This window comes from Thermobia domestica, chromosome 1 (assembly GCF_964235325.1).
Source record: "Thermobia domestica chromosome 1, izTheDome1.hap1.1, whole genome shotgun sequence".
NCBI lineage: Eukaryota > Metazoa > Arthropoda > Insecta > Zygentoma > Lepismatidae > Thermobia > Thermobia domestica.
In genome coordinates, this window is record NC_137454.1 from 183799448 (window position 1) to 183817210 (window position 17763).

The 17763-nt window shown below is 36.0% G+C and overlaps 1 protein-coding gene across 1 annotated transcript in view; it reads right to left on the reverse strand.

The window, feature by feature from the left end:
* LOC145675015 (uncharacterized) overlaps positions 1-7176 on the reverse strand; it is a 39304-nt gene extending 32128 nt beyond the window's left edge. Inside the window, exon 1 of the mRNA XM_081745404.1 lies at positions 6999-7176. Within this exon, the coding sequence (XP_081601530.1) occupies positions 6999-7176 (178 nt within the window). The remainder of the gene's footprint in view (positions 1-6998) is intronic.
* Between the last annotated feature and the right edge of the window lie 10587 nt (positions 7177-17763).

The window sequence follows — 17763 nt, forward strand, 5'->3', positions numbered from 1 at the left end:
TATAGCTGTAAAGAATCTCTGTCAAGTTGTAAAGTTTTACTTCGTAGTGCATGTAATCAGGATTCGATAGTTCTAAGTATTAATTTCCAAGGAAAGTTTGACTCTATATACAATTTTTAATTATAAAAAAATCTTTCACAAAGTGAATGTGTCTATTAAGAGATAACATGGAATTATATCAGTTTCTAACGTAGCATTTGACTTTGTCTTTCAAATAAACGAGAACCGACAGAGGTTATTAATTTCTTATGAAAGTTTTACCACCAAAAATTTCAGCTACAAACCATCTTCCGGAAAGTGACTACATCTGTGAAGAGATATCGTTGAATAATAAATATTTTGCTTGTGTAGAGGCATCAAGCATCCTGGCTGCCGTGACAAAAATATATGTATCTCTCTGACATTGACTGAGGCAGAATAGAATCCATTAGCAGATTTCTGCTCAATATTTTATTATACATATTCGTTAATATCTCTTTTTGTTTACTTCGTTAATATATTGCTACTAATTGACACAGAAATGTCTTACAGCAAAGTAATTACTGTACAGCAAAAAATATAAATTCACCTACGAGAATATTTCTGGAAACTACATGTAATAATCTTGCGTTTGCAAGTTGCAATCAAGGATTGATTATAGTATTAACTTGTTTCGTGTATAAATACGCTCTCTCGTACAAAGTAATAGGTCAGTGTACATCAATATTTTTGTTTCCGAATGTCATTGTCATAAAATATTGGGTCATCGTCACGAAGGAACTTCGATCGGACAATAACCTTCATAATTATTCAAGAAATAGATTTCTAAATAAACTCGCGTGTCAATAGTAATATGAGAATAAAAATAAGGTCAAACATTGGATATTATAATAATTGGAATTTGTTTTTGTTTGTTTCAAAGTTCTAAACATATATTCGTTCTCCGCATTGTGAATTTGCTAAAGAAATATTTTGTAATGCATATAACAGTGGCGGCTCGTGGAATGAAGAATAGCATATGCTAACCACACAATAACCATTTAATTATTATTGCTGCTACTGCTACATTATCAACATCACTATTATTATTATTATTATTATTATTATTATTATTATTATTATTATTATTATTATTATTATTATTATTATTATTATTATTATTATTATTATTAAAGGTTTATTAAAAAAGGTTTATAAAGTCAAAATTGCAGTCTTAAATTAAGTATAATTTAAGGGAAAATAATGTAACAAAACATTTCCTATCATAAATCGCTCTCTGAAATTCTGAGCTCAGGTGTTCTATGTTTAAGGCTGGAGAATTTCTAAATTACCTTCCTATTCATCGGTTATAATTTAATGATATATTTTCGTGTTAGACAACCTAGTTAGTGCATTGAGTCTATCTACTCCCAACAAATTCCTTAAATACAATTTAAATCATTCAAAATGCTGAAACAACGTTCTCATTCTACTATAGCTACATACACTAATTACTGATGTGTTCGTGCTACGTTCACCAATTTTGACACTTTGGAAAATGTCTGTAGTAAGTCATTGTCAAGCAGAAATAGTAATGAATTGCTGATGCTTTTAATTCTTCAGAAAATCTCAACTTGTAACTCTTTCATTAAATTTCCAACTCGTTTTGCAAAGAACTGTCGGGAATGGTCCATTCCATAAGGCTCTGTGTAGAGTTGTTACGTTCTAGAGAAAATACAAAATAATGAAGTAATTCTAATCATATTAGCAAGAAATGCCCTTAAGGTCATTGGTCAAGCAATTTAGTCATTATTTTTGTCAATTAGAGTGTTGTCGAAACAAAGCTTAGTTGGGTTACTTTGTTTTTTATTGGAACTATACGAAGTAATGTTTGAAAACCCAATTGAATGAGTTCAGTTGATTTTGAGTTTAACTTACCTTTCATCAGCAAGGCTGTATGAGACGAGACCTACTGATTAACGTGAAATCCGAACCACATGAGCTCTCGCCGGGAATCAAATCCTGGTCTTTCACACCAAAAGGCAAAAACGAAATTGAAATGAGCAGGATAAATCAATAATATTTTGAAATATTCTGTTGTTTACTTGTATAACATACGCTTCTTTCGACACATCTTTTGCATGAGATGTTGAGAATGAACTGGCTTTTGTTTCGGAAAGTGTTGGAGTTTTTAAAGAACAAAGTAAAATTACATACAGTTGTAAAGTCAGCTTTATAGTCTAGAAGAAAATAAACGACAACATGAAAAGTTTTCCTGCACTTAAGGCGAGTTACTTTTCTATCTTCCCGTTTTCTCAAATGAGAGTCTTCAAACCATATCTTTTTCAGCAAACATACTATAGAGATAATTTTTATTTCTATAAAGTGATTCGGCAGGTAACGCTGTAATTAGTGTTCAATATTATCTCATAAACGTATAATGAGGAGCGGATTAAGGGCGGAGCCAATGGAGCCCAGGCTCTGGGGCCCCTAGATTCAGCTCCCCCCCCCCCAAATCTCTCTCTTTAATATTAAAATATAGGAATCAACTTATTATATCATAGCCTCCAGACCCATACTATTTTTTCCCGATCGCAGTATCGATAGAGTTAAGTCTTCTTCAACCAGCGTCTTCACGATACTTATTTTCTGATGGAGTAAGGTATGTTGGATCTCTACTTCAAACCAAATTATATCGTGGTGATAATTCCTTTGAAATATCTCTGTCATTACTTAGACCAAGGATGGCCAACTACGGGCCCACGGGCTGCATGCGACCCGCGAGGTCTTCTCGTGCGGCCCTCGAGACTTTTCAACAGTTTTAATATATTTTATTGCGTACATAAAAACCTTTAAAAATAAGAAAATATAATAACTTGGACTCAAGTGGGTGTATGTTTTAGGTGCGGTAACAAATAATAAAAAAAAAGATCACGGTTAGAGTTTTATTTCGTTTATTCGAGTGCGTTAGGTATCTAAAAAATTTAAGCGTCCATTTTTGTTCACACTGTAGCGTGAAAAATGAGTGGCTGTGAATATTTTTAAACGTCAGTACTACTGGGGGCAGACACATGATTTTGCTTGCAATTTAAAATATTTTTTTTACTTCTTACATATGTGTCATATTTGAGAAATTATTTAAGATATTTTCACCCAACCTTGAGAATGTAAGGGTATTTATTGAGCAAAAGGAGTTTTTAGGACTCGTCGAAGGGATTTTGCGTTGAGAACATGGCAACTCTGAATCTGTGTATGAGACTGGTGCATTACATAAGCATACTTTAGAACTGCAAGGTGTTTCCTCAAGAATTACAGTATTTCGAGTTTTTTCTTTCAGTCCGTGCACTTCAGATGAGCAAGAAAAGGAAGATTAGTAATGAAAATGGAAAATTTTAAGATAAGTGGGAAAGTGAATTTAAATTATCATATGAAGTTGCGGCCCTTGCCACATAGAAATTTGTATAATGCGGTCCCTTAGTTGAAAGAAGTTGGCCATCACTGACTTCGACCATTTGGCTTATATTTGGCATTTGGGTGTTACTCTGCAGTATATGAGCCTTTAACTGTTAATATGTACGGTAATTAAATTATAGTAAACTTGGGGTACATTAAAATATTACAGCATAGTTCTCGGTGTTTCAATAACCCTATGAAGCTATGGAAAGTAGCAAAGAAAATTAATCCGCTGGTATTATTCGTAACATAAGGCTCCCTTGAAATAGTCGGCTCCAGGGCCTCAAAAGCCTTAATCCACCCCTGTGTATAATCTCTGGTACGTGAAATCACTGGACCTCATGGTAGACAAGCACCATGCTTGTGTCCCTGTTCTCCGAGTTCTCGCGTTTCCTTCTAAGTTCTTCATTCTATCATTATCATTTATCTCAGTACACAGTTTCTTTTAGCTTCGGTACTTAATTGTGGGACCTTAAACAAAATATTCCCCTATTTTTAAATTAGAAGCAAAAAGCATTGTTAAACTAGATCTCATATTAACTCATCTTTTTCCCGGTAGAAAAGGTGAATATTTAAAATGGAAGAATAATATTGCTGTTTTACTATGTTAAATTAGCCGTTACGCATTTTAAAGTAATGGTAGACGACTACTGAAAGAAAAATAGGACTCTGGTATCAATATTCCTTATTAGAATTTAAATAGATTATATTCATGCGAGTTCACACTTATTAATGACCGCTTGCACCCAGGGGTAGAATTAGATCTGAATAGCTAACGGGACGGTGGGTAGCAGAATGACGTCACGCCGTCCACCTACCTGCCGATCTGGTAACACTACATTGCACGTCTCGACCTTTTCCGGTGTCTGATTATCACAAAGGAGTTACTAGAAGACAACATGTGCACAAAGTTTACTTTCCATTGTTTCTTGGGTGTTTATATTTATGGATTTCGGTTTGCCAGTGGTTATTTTCCTTATTGTGCTAATTCAAGCAAACTGTGACAATGACTCAACGTCATACTTTTCTAACACTCGAGGAAGCAGTGCATTTCCTTTTTCCTAGACTCAGATAATGATGAAGAAGGAACTGTAATATTACCTTCTGAACTTGCAGAAGTAAGCGATCAAGAAGGGGACGATTGCGACATGAACGATGATAATCTCCCACGTGACGTGTCAGGTCAGCTTGAGATTCACCGAGTTCTAGACGACATGGATGAGCCTCGACCTTGTATGTCAAATGACAACACCAAACCTCGTTCATCTTGTTGTAACAAGAGGAAGAGAATGACTCGTGCAGCACCAGTTTTCAAGTGGGTGAAAAAGGTCGCTCATTATTTGATTCATCTAATCGAGAACAGCAGTATGTCTCAAATGTGCAAGAACAACTAATTGACAAGAATAGCCTCGAATTTTTCAGCTTGTTTTTTGATAGAGAAATATATGATCTTTTGGTAGAACAAAGCAATTTATATGCAACTCAGACAATAGACATGAATTTAGAGCAACCGAGGAGATGATGAAGGGATTCATTGATTTTCTGCTACTTGCTGGATACCATTCACTTCCGCAAGAAAAAATGTATTGGTCCTTGGAAAAATGATGTGTCGGTTCCTCTTGTACCACAAGCTATGAGTAGGCACACATATAGAAAAATAAAAAAAGAATCTACACTTAGCCGACAACACTCAGATGGATAAAACAGATAGAATGTACAAAGTTAGGAAGTACCTGCAATTACTGAATAGCAAGTTTAGTCGCTTCGGTGTATTTCGGCATAACCTAAACATAGATGAGCAAATGATTCCATACCGTAGAAGGCACTCCGGTAAGATGTTCATGAAAGGCAAATCCATAAAGTTTGGATACAAATCTTTGTGCCTGGCTTCACACGATGGATACCTCTATGCTTTTGAAATATACGTCGGAAAGGACAATGATGCAAGTCTTGAAGAAAACACAAATCTAGGGTTGGGAGGAAATGTAGTGCTGAATTTACTCAAAGTTATTGACGAAGGTAATGCTCACCATATATTTTTCGATAACTGTTTCACAACCTTGAATCTTCTAACTGAAATTAAGAAGTTGGGTCTATACGCTACCGGCACGATCAGAGAAAACAGCACTGGAACCAGCCCTTACAACCCTCGAAAGTCTTAGCAAAGCAAGAGAGAAGTAGCATGGATTGCTGCTTTGAGGAAGATAAAGAAATACTCGTTGTTCGATGGGACAATAATTCCATGGTGACGGTTGCTACTAATTGTGCCAATTTTGAACCAATTTCAAATGTGGAACGCTATTCTCGAATGAAGAGAACTAAAATAACAGTACTACGAATGTCATCAATGAGTATAATGCTAACATGGGGAAGTCGCTCCACTTGATAATATGATGTCGAATTATCGAGTAAGAGTCCGAGGCAAAAAATGCTGGTGGCCGATTTTTGTGAACTTCATAGACGTGTCTGTGGTAAATGCGTGGAAATTGTGGCAGCTTGTACATCCGGAAGATAAAAAAATCACTTCTCCAATTTCGCAGGGAAATTACATGCGATCTTCTGAATATTGCTCTTGCGGCTTCTGGACGACACACTGATGGACCTACAGGACGTCCAAGCAGATATGCCGTTCAGACAGCCATTAGAAATACAACTCAACAGGTTCATCGTCTCAGAAAATTTGAAAAGGGTCAGCGACGTACGTGTAGGGAATGCCATAGTCAGACTGTATTTTTTGCCTCACTTGTGCTGCGTCATTGCACACAAAATGTTCAGAGGCATTTCCTAAGTTATAAAATGGATCAATTTTGTAATCGCTTGCCGAAATGTAACGTTGTGTTGTGCTAAACATTATTTTGCTGTAATTAGAAAGTTATGTTTTACGACATGGCTAGTTATTATTTTATATTATTCCTATAAAATAGTGATTTTGGTGTTATATTAGGTGTAGAATGGTTGGAATAAAAGTTTATTTTCCAATATTTTGACGAAAAGTAAAGAAAAATATAGCAAAACATACGGAACTGCAAATTTTATAATTACTTCATTAAGTACCACTTTCCTGCTAACGTTGCAAAAACGCAATGGATTAAAACTCAGTGTAGATATCGAAATAGGACAAAATATTTTTTATTGTATATATAGGAGCTTGATAACCCATAATATGCAAAATCTTCAAATTCTGTACATTGAAAACAACAGCAGCGAAAAATGGGTTAACTTGGAATGCGAACCACATGATCTATCGCTGGGAATCGAACCCGGGCCTACCACGCCAAAGGCACGTATGCTAACTGCTTAGCCACGAAGGAGCTCTTGCCATCCACAAAGAGTGCAAACACTGAGTGCAGCTGATTTCGACTCTCGTGTCGTATTTTGTGAATGGTTTGCTCAGCGCTGTGTGGCCCATCCTCAGTTTAATGTCTCGGTATTGTTCACCGATGAAGCCTGTTTCACCAGAGACGGTTTGTTTAATAGCCGTAATAATCACGTGTGGGCCGCCAGAGACTTTCATGCAACAATTGTGCGGAGCCATCAACATAAATTTGCAATGAACATGTGGGCAGGCATTTCTGGTGACTACTTACTCCCCCCATCTTCTTCCTTCATGCTTAACTGCACTAGTGTACACGGTGTTTCTACAGCATACGCTTCCACAACTATTATAAACCGTCCCGCTTGTTCTTCGACAGCATATGTGGTTTCAGCATGACTTAGCGCCAGCCCACTTTGCTGATGTTGCTCGTGCTTATCTTGTTGAAACATTCCCAGATAAGTGAATCGGGCGAGAAGGTCTTGTTGCGTGGTCCGGTCGTTCGCCGGACCTAACCCTACCTGATTTCTTCTTGTGGGGCTACATGAAAAGCCTTGTCTACGAACGTCCTGTAGGCGGAGAGGACCTCCTGGCATGCATCATCACTACCAAAGACATCATCCGAACCATTCCAGAGATATTTGCGCGTGTACGAAAAAGCTTTCTCCAACGCTGCTATGCATGCATCGACGCCAGAGGACGTCATTTTGAACATCTACTGTGAAACTGTACATAGTATGTACAGTCTCTATTTTATGTACAGTACCTTTACGATGTTTACATGGTAGAGTTTCTCACCGTATATTTGTTGCAGATGTTCGAAATATCCTATATTTCTTTGGGACTACCCTTGCGCCGCCTTGCTTTCAATCCATTCCAACATTAATGAAATCTGCAGGTAAACACAATGCACAGTGCCTTTGACTGGACCTTAATCCGACATTTCTTTCTGGAGTTGTGGCCATTTTTGTACCATTCCGACAAATTGCCGGCAGCCCCTATCTCCAACACGACACCTACCCTTAAATCTTCTATCCTTAAATTGCTTCTTTTGATATCATCTTTCATCCCTCTTAAACGGCCTATAGCATCACGGAAACACCCCTATAGCATATCTATATCTATCTATCTATCTATCTATCTATCTATCTATCTATCTATCTATCTATCTATCTATCTATCTATCTATCTATCTATCTATCTATCTATCTATCTATCTATCTATCTATATGTATGTATGTATGTATGTATGTGTATATATTCCTTCCGCTGAAATGTTCTCTTTGTCTCTAAGTACATAAGAAGAGTATTACTTTGAGAATATACATTTTAGATCTTTCTTCTTCGTGAGGCATAGCGTGTACGATTTGAGTATGTGGCAGAAGTGTATAATCAGGTGATCCGCGTCCTAAATGTGAAGTATTGATAAGATAAAAGGTAGGTATAAATGCGTGCTTATATTAGACACCCGAGTAGCTTAATTAAGGTGGATCACCACCCGGAAGTCAGTGCATATTTTAGCTCATTCCCTTAACTACTGTGCAATGAAACGTTATACATTATAGTTATTGTACTATAAGATAAAGTTATGTTTCTGTTACAGCACAAGACACTAATTCATTTGGTTGTGTCTTCTGATATCGAGAAAGGTAACAAATAAGAGAAAATATTTGATTCGTTTTACAATGAGCACACAAGATGACCCTTGCTGTTAGATCTTACTAGAAGTGCTCAATTTTATAAAATGTTTGTTTGAATGTGTGAAGTACTTTAAAGTAACGATCTTATTACGAAATAGATATGCTGTTTGGCCGTTTTTCGTGTTACGTTTCACATTTTATTTCATTATTAATTTACATTTAAGGAAATATATTTTGAGAAGAAACTTGCGCAGAACGCCATAATGCGTAGTTGCTAAATCTGTACATTTAATTCCTGGATTCTAGCGTTGCAGTTCGAGAAGCGGGACTTAGCTGTTAATTGCGGTAAGGGTCGAAAACTAATTTCTCCAGTTAGTATCCAAGCAGAATTCCATGATTACTTCTTTATTATCTGGCACCAGCAAACACTCGACACTACCTGGCAACGCCCCACTATTCAAGTAGTGTTTAGCATAGCACCGAGAACACCTAGTGATCCACCTTAAGGAAGTAGACACCAATACTTGAAGACAAAGGTCGCGCTTGTCCAATTGTTGGTAGTACGACCAAACTTTGATATTTTTGTGAGTGTAAAGTTAATGTTTGAAATAAGATAATCTAAATAGAAGGCATAGTTTTTTTTGCTTACAAAATGACATTTAATTTGAATTTTTGATTACCTTTCCACAAGTTAACACCGGATATCGAAAGAAAATTATTTAAATATTTTCTTTTTTTTTTAATTTCAATAATTTGTGTGGAATCAGTAGTATAGAAATATTGTTATCTTTGATATTTTTCGACTGTTGTGGGTGGCACTCATAAAAATTGGACACTCAACAAACTAGGAAATATTTAATAGTAAAGGGACTTTTTGTGTCATCCGAGCGAAATTTTGTTAAAGCAACCTACTACGAATACTGATGAGAAGCATTAGAACGCATTGCAAAGCATGCATCTCTCTCTGTGGTGATTACCAGAGCTTTGATTATTATATAATTATAAAATGTTCCTTTATATCTCCATTCGTAGAATTAAAAAAAAAAAGTGTTGGATAATTACGTCAGGAAGAATATCAATGTCAAGTTGTATATTAAATATTTTACTTAAACCTAGATATTTCGAAGATATGGAACATTCTTTATATTTAGGGTTGCCATAATTTTTTGATCCAAAATACGAACAAGGATTAAAATGACGACCGATCAAATATAAGGCTCTGAAACACAGAAACATTGGTTTCGACGTGCTTCCTTAAATCTCGACAACCGCCAAATGCAATTGAAAACTCAGAATTACAAATCGTACAATACAGTTAATCGTCATGTTCACTGTCCTACCGAGCACGGTGGCTCAGTGGTAGAGTGTCCTCTGGTTCATGGGGTTCTTGGTTCGATCCCAGTTCGTGCCAAGTGAGCTTTGTGTTGGACAAACACCGTTTGCGTTTATTTTCTCGGGGTTCTCTTGTTTCCTCCTACTTTCTTCATTCCACCATTTCATTTATTTCTCATCACCACCGTCTCTTTTAGCCTACCCGGCATAAACGTGGGGCGTAAAACTTACAAATTTCATTATATTTTTCTTTCATTTTCGCTGTCCTGCTGAGCCTTTTTAATAAAGTTAAACTCCTTCAAATCTTCACTCAAACTACACTTCCTCTTCTGCTTACTTTTCATGATTTATATAAAATAATAGAAACTAACTTGATGTAAAAAGTAAAGCTATGTAGGGGTACACAAACAACAAAATAATGACACGCGGTAGTACGGCGCTACGGCGGTTCTGATCTGTAACGGTAATGGTATTGCCACAACGTCAATAGTAAAAATTAAATTTCTCCCGAGATCTTAGCGATTCCCGACTTGAGAATTTTCGGGCAACTCCAAAAACTATCAAATATGGACATATTCCTATTTCATGCTTTGTACAATACGGACACGGACATGGAACCAAAAACAGAAACAGTCCGTACAAAATACGGACATATGTCAACCCTATTTATATTAAATAATCTTTGAGGGGAGGATCCACTCGACTTTTGACTTACATATCGTGTGATAGGTAAAAAGTAAAATTTAAACCATTTTCTCCTTCCCGTCTCTCCATTTTCACCTCCCGATAAGACACTAACTTGAAAGCGTGATTTGCCTTCATAGTACATACATTGCAGTTCTTTAGTTCACCGCATCTCAACAATTACTTCACGAGTTGACAGTATTATAGATTTCAGCTCGCAAGAGGGAAGGGAGCGGCAATGAAAACAGGGCAGACGAAAATAACCAACATTGGAAGGTAGCAAGTACAAAGCTGAGCGGTAATTGCTCTCATCCCTACTCTGTTGTATAGCCCTAAAGAGATATGCTTTCATATCGGACTAATAAAATGAAAGCTGAATTTCTCAGTATTGGTATTTCAAACTAAATCTTAGAACATACTAAAAGCTCCATCGATCTCATGTCGGCTTCACTCTCAAAATGGCGTCACAAGAAGTCGTTACTCTCTCACACTTGTTCCTATAACATGAAGAAATATACATGGATTTTCATCTTCCAAACGTCCTTTTATTTTCATTTTCTTTTTCTTAATGCGAAAGTCTACGTTCTAATTATAAATAAAGTTTTATTGAATTTTACGATTAACCCTTTTGAGGCAGGGTGACCAAAATGTCACTAACGGTAGTCAGACTTACTTAATCATCTCCTGTGTGAACACTAATTAAGATACCGAGATTTTTTCTTTACCAAATATAGTTGGATCCTAGTTTATCCAGTGAGTGTCGCATTTACCTCTGAAATTTGAGCCCTAAGTAAAAAAAAAAAAAAAAATAGATATTTTTTCGAGTTTAGAATTTTCATTTTAGTTTTTTTCAGTATAACTTCTTTCGTTTTAAAGAGATGCACATAGAAATTGTCAGGTATATACCCCTTAAATATACCTAATTTTTAGACCAATTTCATCAACTCACAATCAGTGTTGCAAAGTAGGGAAAGTTTCCTTCTTTTCGGTAAAACAATTCGCAATTCTCAACGTATACCAGTTGAACTTCAGTCCTTACTGAACAAAAGCAGTACAGATCATTACAATTGGGTAATTAGGGAGCGTACGAAAAATTCGAATTTAGGTTCTGAACATTAATATTTTTCTAACTTTTCTCTTTACCATAATCTATTTTTTTTAATTACAAGCTTCCTTTCTTAGATATCGAGATGATACTTGTACGATACATTAGTGATGTACCAAAGTATATTTTAAGCTAGTTTGCGTCTGTCAGGTAGCAGTGTTTCCAGCCATAGAAAATTTTAATTTCCTATTATAGAGAAAATCCAGGAAAATATCCCATTTTTCTCTCTATAATTTCCCTCTTGTTGGCTACATTGGAACAAACGTGCCAATATCTAAAAGCATCGTCTTACGCACCATTGAAAGTTTCACTTGGATATTTACGAGAAGTAAAGTTGCGGTTTACAATAGACCTTGTTCTCTAAGTGGAAAAAGATATTTGTGACTTTTTTAGGTATAACCTTTAAACTGACATGCTTAGTTTATTAGATATCATCGTGATATTTCTAGTATATATTAGTGTGGTACCAGCGTTTATGATAGTTCGCGTCTGTCTGGTAGCAGTGTTTCCAGCCACAGAAAAGTTTCGGGAAACACTCGACTTTCAGAAAACTGTTTATTGCGGGCGAAAAGCCGGAGAGACAGTGAAAGGCGAAAAGTAATTGAAAGATTCAAAAGGGTCATCTCGTAGCAGCAGATGCCAAATATAATTAGAATTTATGATAGCATTTTTATTGGCGGGAAAATCAGCAGAAGGGATACCTGTGGATGAAATTAGACTACAAGGCTTCAATACATTCATTGAACATATTGTTAGTAATGATGGATGTCTGGTTACTCTGACAATCTGTTGAAGAAAGAGCTTATTCATCAGTATGGAGAGGGATTGGTCGGACTTCATATGGCGAGGAAGTAATATTAACATTTAGAGGCTATGCCAATAAGTTTTTGCATGAAGCATCGTAGTGATACACAAATTTTAAAAAAAGTAATTGGGAGAACTTCTTCGAATTGTGCAAAAAACAGTAAAAATTATTAGAGAAGACATCCAAATTCAACCATGCAATACAGAGCACCATACACTTTTGGATGAACAAACAATGAGTGATGATGAACTGGTTCTTAAATCCCTGAAACTTTTAATTCGTGTAGTACCAAAGAAGAGGATCAGCGATGACAGTTGAGCGGCTAACCGCAAGCGTTCGGTAATAGGTCAACTTGTCATTTCAGGTTGTCGGCCTAGATCATTTATTTCTCCCCTAAAACTAACCATAGGTGTACACTGTCTGCCTCACTACGCATCTAGACAACTAAGATATTTTGACTACTCTTGGAATAACTATCCCATACCAGGAGATAAGACGATATGAATATTCAAGAATAAGTGCAGAGGGGTCAACAAGAAGTAAGTTCATTTATTCAGTTCGCATATTGACTGTGCAGATTTTAATACAAGGATACTTGACTGTCACAATACGTTTCATAGCATGGGAAGAATAAAAATATGCACACCTCCAGAAGTAGTTGAAAGAGCTGAAATTTCCAGTCACTGAAGTTCCCAAATCTGATCATGTTGGTAGTCTTTGTAAAGAAATAATCAAAATCTACAAAGGCCCAACTAAGTTAATGTGGGAATCAAGAGTTTGATAGTGAAAAACGTATTATCAGGGACATATAACAAACTTGGTGTTAAAGAGCTAGAGTTTCTTGATAATATGTGGTTAGCACGCATTTCTTAATTGCCTCCAATCCCTCTATGGAGCGGTTTTATGCACATCTTGACAGCAAACTCTCTGCAATTCACTGCGCAAAACAAATCTTACTGAAAAACTTACTTCATTGTTGCTGTCTCAGAACATTAACGTTTTGCGAGCGGAAGCAGATGCTGATGAAATGATCGTGCCGTCAGCTATTGATATGTGTGCTGCAGAGCAGTCAGTTGCTATTGATGGTACAGCCATTGGTTTGTTGGTAATTACGATAGCATGCTCAAAAGCAGTAAAATACCTGTACTTCATATAACCAAAAACTACCATAAGGGAAATTAAGTGTTACGATTTGGGATGGTAAATAAGAAAATGAGGCCTCCTTCTGCTTCGATACCTGCATTACATGCGTTAACAGCCTGTCACTCAGCATTAGCTCTTTTCAGGAAGGGCAAAAGGTCTGCTCTCGAACTGATTCAAACACATAATGAATTAGCTCAGTCTCTAACTCTATTTTAATGGTAAAAATCAAGACGCTAAACTTATAATGGCTGCAGGAGAAAAATTCTTGGTGAGACTGTACGGCTGTAAGGAACGTGAGGGTCATGATTTTCTTCGATACAGATGTAAAAACTTTTGGGTGACTGTCGTTGTTATCCACCTTTGATCTTGCGAACCTACCTCGAATGTCTGCAGCTGTCAGACAACATTCACTAAGAGCATACCTTCCAGTCAAGTTTTGATTTGAAAATTATCTCGAACCCAAAGAATGGGTTTGGCAAATGAAAAAAATGAAAAATTATTTCTAGTATTAACAACTTTTCAAGTGCCTGACGAGTTCTTGAATCAAATTAGTTGCCAATGTGAAATATCCATTCGTAGTGATTGTTTCAGAAGATGTGAATGTCAGGAAAATGGATTGTCCTGTACTAAATTCCTAAAAAAACCTGCAATGGAATGTCTTGCATTAGTACTCAAAAAGTCATTTCTGATAAACCAGATGAAGTTTTCGACGATGTCTTATAAGCTACACTTGCAACTCCATGCAATTATGAACAATTATCTTAAAACACTTCTGATACATCCTGCGTTATTGTAAATACATCTATTCACATGTCATAGTACATAAAACTTTACAGAAAATAAAAAAATGTATTTGAAATTGCAATTCATTATTTACAATTTTGAGATATTTATATTTACAAACATAAAGAGGAAAAATAAGACTTTTACTCGATAAAAAATTCTTTTGAAAATTTATCTTAATTTAATAATTAACATCAACTGTTCAATATTTTTCAATTTTTATTTTTTACAGAAACGAAAATAGCCTAACTATATTGATTTTTGGCCGCAGAACGCGAAAATTGCACTTAAAATTCTCTCCTTGCTCAGGTTTCTGAGTAATTTAGCGTTTTATATTTTGCATATAACGCTATGGGACATTATAGTACATGATTTGAAATTATTGTTTTACACGGTACAAAGTGTCGTTCTTGACAAGTATTTGCCCCATATTCGACTTGGTAACGTTGTACTTTATCAACGGCTAGTGCGAGCGACTCATGAGTCACGTGAGGCAATGACTGCAAAATTGCAGCTAGCTCCAGTTAATGTCTCTTATTCGTGGCGTGCTTCAAGCAGTAGTTTGACAGACTGTTTGTGTTACTGGTGAACCAGCAGTTTGAAACTAGTGACTGAGAACATTACCGCTGTTGTACATATTGTTTCCATTGCGAAGTGTCAGCGATTCAAAGAAAGTGCAGCAATGTCCCGTGTTTGTACAAATTCGGTGGACAGTGTGTGCTACATATTTGCGGACGTGATTTGTGGTTCCAGGAAGCAGTCATTGACTACTGCAGTGCGAAGAGCATATTTATTATACTTTTGGGTGTCGTGTTGAAGACCAGAATTAATCATGGGCTCCCCACGGTTGTTCATCTACTCTCAATGCCTGGAAGCATGGGAAGAACGTTTCCATGTACTTTGCTCTGCTTGCCATTTGGCCTGCTTGAAGAAAGGTGTAAATACGAAGAAGAAGAGGAAGATCGAATACCTAGTGATACCATCTGTCATTCGTCCAGTGGCCCGTGGAGAAGGTTTGCCTGTTCCCGATCCCCCGGCTACCATTCCGACGGAAAGTGATACAGATAATGAAAGTGAAGGTAAACCTGCTCCACATACCAGTGACACTGATCATTCATTTAGACCGAAAACCAGCTATCCCGAACCACACCCACTCACACAGCGGAGTTTCATGACCTAATTAAAGATTTGGAACTGCCAAAGAATAAAGCTGCACTCTTAGCATCTAGGTTACAGCAGTGGAACCTTCTGGAGGATACAGTTAGGGTAACAACCTACGCGATCGTGAAAAAGTTCTTGCAAAATATTTCTGATGCACTGATGAGTTAGTATTTTGCAATGATGTTCCAGGTTTGATGCAGAAATTGAAGATTCCATACAAAGTAGAAGATTGGAGACTGTTTATAGACGCCTCCGAAACAAGCCTTAAGGCTGTGCTCCTGTACAACAGTAAGGAGATATCAGCATCAATCCCTGTTGCTTATGCACCCCTAGGTAATGAAAGTTATCCCAAGTTGGAACGCGTTTTTGGATCTTATAAAATATCGTGAATACAAGTGGTCACTTTATAGTGATTTTAAGGTGATCGCAATTTTGCTTGTTCTACAGGGTGCCTATACAAAGTACAGTTGTTACATATATGAGTGGGATGATCGTGCAAAGAATGTCCATTACATGCGGGAATTTATGGCCGCTACGAACAGCTTTTTTGCCATGCGAATAAACATTTCAAATGTGCCTCTCATGAACCCATCAAGCATTATGCTACCTACATTGCACATCAAACTTGGAGACACGAAGGCATTTATGAAGGCTATTATTACTAGATCGGACACTTGGATACGGGCAAGTCAGTTTTAAAATGAAGATTTTAAAGAAGTCAAATCTGTGCTTGACTCATTTTCGGTGATTTAGCTGTATCGGTACGCATTGCTCAAAATCTCTTCAAGAACACTTAACTCCCTTGTAGCATAGCATACACAGACATCAAGTTTAGTTCCATTCTTATAAGCATAATCAAACTGGAAATGGTTTAGTTTCCGCTTCTGAACTATGGCTATGTATGAGGATGCAGGAAAGAAACTAGCTGCTGTCGGTGCAGTTGTGGGAGAAACAGTTCGAATAAAATTTGACTTGTAATGCCTCGCGTTTCGCGAAGACATTACAAGCTTTAAAAAAGATTTAGTTTCTGAATTTATTTGTTTATAATTGGTAGATAGTTATTGATTTATTGTAGATTGTTCTTATAACTACCAGTTACATTTGTTTCGTTGTTAATTTTGTGAGTTGTAAATAATTTACTACTATTTTGTATAGATTATTAACAAATTGATATATTGACGAACAGGATCTATTTCTGCACCATAAAATTTCAACATATAAAAGGAGAAAGTAAATAAAATTAGAAGATATAAATTATTATTCTGTTGTTGATAAAAAAAGATATAAAATTTGTTATAAGTTCAAATGGGATTGATGTCTGTTTTTTAATGTTGAATTGTAAGACCTAACATTTAAAACATCGATTTATATGATAGTCAAAGTAAAACAGAACTGTATTTAGAAGTCGTTTTAAAGTAGTTGTACATGAAAATGTTAACTGAAATTATGAATCATTAACCGGTGAACCCACTCCGGGTTCCCATAGACAATAATCTGATGTCCTTTAATCTGGTATAAATTTTATTTGAGCTTAATCTAAATTATAAGCGAATTATAACCCATTATCTGTGCACGGTTTTGCAAGTACTACGATATAATTCTCGCTGAAGACATAAGAAGTATCCACACTTAAAGGGTTATTGAGGATGATGGCGGTGTCTGAAGTTTAATATGGTATGGATCGGATGTATGTTACCTATATCACCTTATTGGGAATTTCGTGCTGGAACTCTCGACTGCTTATTGCTTGGTGCTATTTTTTGAGGTATGTTTAATTATAAAAAAATAAATAATCGACAAGACTGAAAGAAATAAAGTATAATTTAGTAATGTTATTAAACATAATGATACAAAGTTGAAGAAAATGTTGAATGCTAATTAATAATATTGAAGTCATAAAAGGAAATATGAATATGTCTGAGAACTAAAATATATAAACCATCTTGTGCACTAAAGCAATGTAGATCATTATTCCCAGTAAATATAATACAAATAAAACTAACTGCAATAATAGCGCAAGCAATTTAACGACTGCTATCATATACCTAGGTATGTTTATCTGTAAGTACCTACAAAGCTATATATAATAAAATTGTAAAATTTTGCCATCTGTAAAAAAAAAAAATCGTATTAAACCGTTATGTACAGATAATGTGATTTATCAAAACTGTCATCGATTTGTTTACTGATTTATGTTGTATATCCATATGTATATGCATGTTCCTACCTAGTTTCATTCCAATCGCAATTAATTCAATATTACCATGAATCTTGATCACATTTTTTTGTATTTTTGATTTTATATCTAATAGTAGTTTCATTTTAAATATATCCGACTCCTTGGGGTACGGGGCCTCGCGTTTCGCGAAGACATTACAAGCTTTAA